The sequence below is a fragment of the Glycine soja genome, chromosome 15, assembly GCF_004193775.1.
Source record: "Glycine soja cultivar W05 chromosome 15, ASM419377v2, whole genome shotgun sequence".
In the NCBI taxonomy this organism is placed as follows: Eukaryota; Viridiplantae; Streptophyta; class Magnoliopsida; order Fabales; family Fabaceae; genus Glycine; species Glycine soja.
Window position 1 is genome coordinate 5,829,626 of NC_041016.1, and position 6,809 is coordinate 5,836,434.

General features: G+C 33.3%; 1 protein-coding gene and 1 long non-coding RNA gene across 5 annotated transcripts; both read right to left on the reverse strand.

The window, feature by feature from the left end:
• Window positions 1-576: 576 nt before the first annotated feature.
• On the reverse strand, window positions 577-2,111 carry LOC114387661. Of its 4 annotated transcripts, none has more exons than XR_003661370.1 (3): window positions 1,792-2,111; window positions 1,564-1,666; window positions 577-1,345 (listed from the first exon to the last, which is right to left on the reverse strand). It is a non-coding gene; the product is annotated as an uncharacterized LOC114387661 (long non-coding RNA). The 4 variants fall into 4 exon arrangements; XR_003661369.1 differs by having other exon boundaries at window positions 577-914; window positions 1,009-1,666; XR_003661368.1 differs by having other exon boundaries at window positions 577-919; window positions 1,009-1,666.
• A 2,345-nt stretch (window positions 2,112-4,456) lies between these two features.
• On the reverse strand, window positions 4,457-6,588 carry LOC114386812 (dof zinc finger protein DOF1.4-like). Its single transcript, XM_028346864.1, has 2 exons — window positions 6,377-6,588; window positions 4,457-6,152 (listed from the first exon to the last, which is right to left on the reverse strand). Exons 1-2 carry the CDS (start codon window positions 6,434-6,436, stop codon window positions 5,151-5,153), a joined length of 1,062 nt encoding a protein of 353 aa, XP_028202665.1. The 5' UTR covers window positions 6,437-6,588; the 3' UTR covers window positions 4,457-5,150.
• Between the last annotated feature and the right edge of the window lie 221 nt (window positions 6,589-6,809).

Below are 6,809 nucleotides of genomic sequence, written 5' to 3' on the forward strand. Positions count from 1 at the left end.
ATGACTTTCTTTATATACACTCTTTTTTTATTTGTAATCTGGCAAAGTAAACAAGTTTACCTTCAACTTTTTTAAATAAGTAACTAACAGAAATACCCTCAACGAAAATATGTTTTGTATCTCTATCACAAAAAAGTTACTCAATAATAGTAATTAAATTAACTTAAATTACAATTAAAAAGATAATTTATATCATAACTAATTTGATGACTACTAAGAAGGGTAACTTGCATCATAATTAAGTCAATTTCAATTAAAAAATAATTTATATTATAATTAATTTGATTACTATTAAAAAGGATAAAAATTTGTAGTCAATATTTTTAATTAAGATATTTACCTAATATCTTAATGTTTTTAGTCTAGAAAATACAGAAGAAAAAATTGAACCTTAATTAATATATCAAGAAAAGAGAATAAGATGTAGCACAAATTAACGATGTCAGATATTCACTTAATATGAAGATAAAGTTGATATATATATATATATATATGATAAAGTTTTCTTAGTATTTATTTTTTATACACAAGAATATGAAACATTACCTAATAATACTAGAAATGTCAGTAACTTGATTGAACCAAAGAACTCAAAAACAATTGATCTCTAAGTAATTAGATACTACTATCATGACAATGCTCAAACTCTGCATTGACAGTAACCAAAATACAATGACAAAGACATGAAAGCCAGCAATTGGCCTTCAGATAGGCCAAGTAATTAATCAACAATTCAACAATCCCAACCTAAATACCTAATTAATTAAAAGTAATAAGTTTTTATGTCCTTGCCAGTCAGCTTCTTTAGAAGCTCCTGAACAGCTGGGATACATGCTTATACACTACGGAGTTCAACCGCGTAATCATCCCCAACTTGGAGTTTTGCTTTCTTCAATATATTTTCTACTGCTGTCCTGAGCTTGAAACACATGATTAATTTTTTCAGCTTTAGCGGAAGCACCAAAATCATGTATTTGTCATCCATTCAAACTTATCAGTAATCGTTACCTGTCAAGAAGATCTGAACATAATTCCTCAAATCTAGTTCTTGTGAGGTGTGTTCACTAATACACCGCTCTCATTTCCATTTGCTGTTTTGAATGACAACTTGAAAACATAGGCATTAAGTAGCTTTGCTTTGTACAAATGGTGAAAACACACTGAAAAACTAGATTGGCCAATTAAAGGACAAAAGTAGATACCTGATGGGTGCACAAGTCAAGAATGAGAGGTTCCTGATTGCATTCCGGGCTTCCTTAGTGATGCACACAAGAGCTTCTTTGTCTTTTGAAAGGTCTATGCCTTCAACTCTCTCGAACTTTGAAACCACCCGATCAACAATTCTCTAGGCAATAGGAAACAAACAACTGTCGGCGAGAAAACATCACCACCCAAGTGTGCATAAAAAAAACTACCCTTCTCATAAATATCTTGAACTTAAGGATAAAAAATCTTCCAAGGAGACACTAAAAGTATTGTTTCGAAGGTGAAATTCCAAGACAGTGAAATGATTTTTCTCTTCAGTGGGATCAATAAGAAGAATCTCTAAACCAGTGATCTTACCAGCTTCCTTGTTTTGCGAGTCATTGAAGTAAACAGAGAGCCTTAGTCAGTTTAAGGTTCAAAAACTTAGAAGCTAAGCATCATCCACAAGCTTCCTCAACAACTATACAACACTAGCCCGTATCAATAACATATAGCAAGACAACAGGTGATGTGTAATGTCTTACATTACATAGCAGTCAGAAATCTAAGAAAATTGAAAAGTTAAATAAAGCAATAGAAGTATACCTCGGCAGAAATTTCTTCAGTGTCATCTCTTATGACCGGCTTCGACTCTTGGTCCAACTTGGAGAAGAAAGTGTTATCCTTCTCCAGGTTCACCGTGGCCTCGCCCACGGACTTTACGTAGCCTCTGCTGTAAGGATAGGGTTCGGGAACCCGCAAAGGTGCGTATTTGTGTAGCCATGTATTTGCATCTGTGAAGCGTGGAACAAGATAGATACATAGATAGATGATACCCGTAATCCTAATTTCGCATAAGGAGAAGCACAACCGATATGGTAGATAGGCTCCAAGAAAAATAATAAGGTAGGGTTTTGTTTTGAGAGAGTAAGGGTTATATTGTTAAGGATTCTTTATTTATAATTAATAAGTAACAAAAAGAAAGAATCATGACTAAGTAAGGTAGGCTCCGCTCTCCCTCACACCCACTCTCATTTGTAGGTGTATCTCCTAACAAGCATATCTGTTTGCCACTTTTCCTAAAAATTTTGTTAGCAACAACTATCCAAACTCACTTCTTTTTCTAATATTTTTGTAATTAACCCTGTTCAATTCTTTACCTGATTCAATCTTCTTTTTTTCAAATATATTTTTTAACTTCGGCGAATTCTCTCTTTCATCAATAATTTCAAATCCTTATTTTAATTTACTTTTTAAAGATAATATTAAAGATATTTAAAATTCATTTTACTTTTTAGAATAATGCTTAATTATGATATATTCAAAATTAGTTACTTATTTATATATCTTCGGCGCCTCAGTCTTTGTCTCTAAATCTGACAACAATTCATATTATTTCTTCTCCCTAGTATCAATGTTTTTTTTTTCATGACACCTAATAACTAATTTCTATATATAAAAAAAATCTCTTGACTAAGTCAAATTTAGTGAGTTTCCCTTCCAACCTGGCTGGTCCCTAATCTCAATGTAACATTTATAAGGTTAAATTTGTTGAGATTGTGCATAAGTCAAGACTTTGTGAAAAACATCAAACATAACACTAGATTTTTTGTGTGCATATTATTGCATTTAAATATCGAAAAATAAGCAATCATATAAAAAAATCTCATCGAACATTACCATCAATGATAATGGAAATACTACTCATACATCCACTTTCTCTTCCATCTCACTTCCACCTCTAATTTTTCTCTCTCTCTCTCTTTATCACCTCACTTATCACATTCATTATTTTTTCACTCTATCTTTTTCATTTTCTTTCTATCTCTCTTATTTTCACCTCAATACACCACAATGGGATGTACATATATATCACAAGAGTAATGATACACAAACATCCACACTTTTTAAACACCTAATTAATACTCATAATTTATATTTATCTTTCTTTATGTGACATCATAATTTATATACACGTAACTTCTTTTTATTGGTTAAAGATTTAATCAAAAGGAAAAAAATAAAAAAAGAATTGACGCAAATCATGGATCAGCCGCTAATTTATGTTTTCGTACCTTTCGTGTGACATATTCTTAGTACCATAAAGTAATTTCCTTATAAAATTGAAGTCCTATCCTCGAAAATAAAAAATAAAAACTGAAGTTCAAAATTTTCAGGATTGTCTGAAATAAAAAATATATGTGGTGCAGAAAAAAAAAAAAAGAAATCCTAAACTTCCAGATTGGTTGAGTTAAGACGCGGAGTTCGATCTATCTATTTTGGATCCATAAACTTGAATGAATGAATGGGCTGGAACTTGCAGCATGGGAATCATTTATGCAACTGTACACAACAAACCCATCTCAAGTACTAAAATATTTACAATTTATACATTAAAAAAGACGAGTCAAACACACGTAGCTACATTTTAAAAGAGTTAAAAGTGGACATCCGAAAAAAATATAAAAATATAAAAAAACATTTGTTGAAAAAGTAGTTGCTATATGAAAATTCATAAAATTTCTTACATTTATTTTATCAACATAAACTCTTAATAACAAAATGGTTAATTTAGATTGAAAGAAAACGTGTGCAGCATGTATCTTGTTGCATTATACTTGATTCTACGTACACATTTTTTAATCATACTTTCCTCTGTTGCAAAGGATTGTTTGATAGTTCTTTGAGGTGTGTGTACACGCTGATGAGAAAGTGAAAATAGAAAGGATAAAAAAGAAAAATAAGAGATATACGTACATTTGCATAGTATTTTTATCCATCTTTTCATTTTATTTCATTCTTCTTAATTTTATCACATTAATTATATTATTAATTTATTCATTTTTACTTTTTTTTTTTATTTTTCTCTTCCTATTACTTCTTACACCCTACAAATGAGTTATAGATGTATCAGATATACAATAAGTGATATAATAATAAGAAAAAGAAGGTAAAAGTAAAGGTATGAGAATATCGAAATTCTTGTTATGTATCACTTGAATTGGAATATTGACGAAATGTCCCTTCTCCCTATAGAACAGCATGAGTCCAAACCCTGCTTAAGTTCCTATCGTGAACAAATGATATTAGCTTAATTGACTACCTAGGCCATCTTACAGTTACGTACCATTCCAGCATGCTCATTTGTTTTCAGTGTGAATTAGTAGCTCATTGTTTTCAATGTGAAGTATCTGAAAAGATATACATGGATGGATAAATAAAAGCATCAATATTCTGTGCATGGACCAAAGTTTCTCAGAACCAATAGATGGATAGAACGAGGTTGAACACATATAAGCACCAAATTAAACCACCGACATACATTAACTCATTAATCATCTAAAACCAAGTAAATAATCCCCCTCTCTTCTATACCATTATACCCAATATATTCCCATTCTCCCTATCCAAAACAAAAATCATCACAAAGTTAACAAAAATGAAACCAATATTAGTTCCTTTATTCAAGGACAGCATCATACCCAGTAAATCCCCTACCCCACCTAGCTAACCACAGCTGGTTCATTACAAGATAAGAAAAAGAAAAGAAATGTCATCCATATGTACATAACAAAATGAAAGACCAACTTACTTAACTATGGGGAACTTTAATTCAACAGAAAGGATTTCCGTAGAGAACACTGCGCAGCAACTGTGAGAAGATGAGAGAAGAGGATCCCAGGTTCCTCTCAGAGCAATATATGCAATTCTTTTCCCAATCTTGTAAGAGAAATTTATATATATTTGCAGGATTCAGCTGACATGATCGCTCCGATCCAAACTCCTCTCACCTTTTGCTTTCCCATTTTCTTACAAGTATCACCTTAATTTCCTCCCTTTAATTTCCCATTTTGGCCCAAAAAAAAGAAGAAAAACAAAACAAAAGAAAAAAGTAGCAGCAACAAGACAGAAGGGGGAGACAAACTTGAAAACCATACTTCTTCATTCGATTGGATTGTATTTTTCTAGATCAGAGAAGTGACTGATGAACCAATATTAGCAGCTTGATCGTTCCAAACACCCAAAGCTGTTGCTGAATTATTCCAATAAAGCAAAGGATCGTACAAGCCCACATGCTGGATCTGGCTTTGGAAAGCACCACCATTCCACTCCAACCTGTTGTTGTTTTGTCCTAATTCTACTTTCACATCTTTTAATGCCACCATCCCTGCCTCACTGCTATGATCACTTGCTATTTGCAACTGCTCTAGTGAGGTTAAGCTTAAGCCATGCTGGAAAGTGTTGCTGCTATCAGCATCATTTTTCAATCCACCACTGATGAACTTCTGTTGAAGCAAAAGAGAAGACATAGCTGGAGTAGTAGTAGTAGTGGATGTATAACTTGAAAGAAGCATATTGTTTGAACCAAACCCGCTTCTGTAACCGTTATTATCACTAGCTTCATTGGACAAAACCCCGGATGAAAAACCTAATCCAAGGGCATTATTCAACTGAAGATCAAACCCGGAACTGGAGATTCTAGAACCGAACCTAGAGAACAATGGAAGATTCACATCGCTAGAGCTACTTGGTAATCCATAGAACAAAGGGTTGATGTGATTTGAGGTTGAAGCAGTGTCGATCTGGGGTTGTAGTGAAGCAGCAGCAGTGGGAGCAGAAGAAGAGTTAGAAGAATTAGAAGCAGTGTCAATGGCGGCAGAACAAGGGCTTGTTATTGGACGCTTTACACGCTTGTTTCTTCTGCAGCCTCCACCAACAGGAACGTTTCTGAGGGTTCCACCTCTTGTCCAATAGCGCTTGCAGGCTTTGCAGAAGTGTCTAGGCTGAGACAAACTGTAGTTGTTGTAGTAGCAGAACTTGGTGTTTGATGAGTCACAACGAGGGCACTTGAGGGTTTCTGGATGTTGCTGCTGCTGCACAAGTTGATTTTGACCTGGTTTTTCCATTACCTTATTATTGTTACTACTTCCACCATTGGAACCCATCAAGACCTTGTGATCATCCACCTGATGATGAAAATATTTAGAGGGTAATTAAGAAAAATTAATACAATAAAATATACAAATTAAGGGAGATCCAGTTTAAGTGGCGTTGTTCTAGGGTATGATAACAACACACACAGTGGAGGTATTCTCTTCCAAAAGCAAAGCAACAAAATTGCACTGGTCATGTATTTGTCTAATAAGTGTGTTTGTGTGTGAGAGAGAAGAGAGAGAGAGAAGTGAAGAACCTGTAGCCATTGGTTGGTCGTTGGAGGGATGGCTACCATTTTCTCACAGTTAGCCGACATTTTGCTCGTTCGAAGGAATCCTTGAAAACAAAGAGTAAGCAGACAAAGAACAGATATTAAGTCTTGCTTGTAGGTTTTAGATAGTAATGTAATGTGATGTGAGCTTTAACAGAGGGAGTGAGACACTGAAAATTTGAAGTTGTCGACCAGCATTTAGCTAGTAACATGAACTTAATTATTTAACTACGTACTGAAGGATCATATATATTAAATTAGTTAATTTCTACAAATAAGTCATCAATCTAAATAATCTAAATAATTCTAGACTCAATATCTTATTTAAAATTTTAAATTTAAATCTTATAACTAAAAAATATGTCCTTAAAAGAAGAGAGGATGAATATTTCATATTAATAACAAAAATAATAGTCTT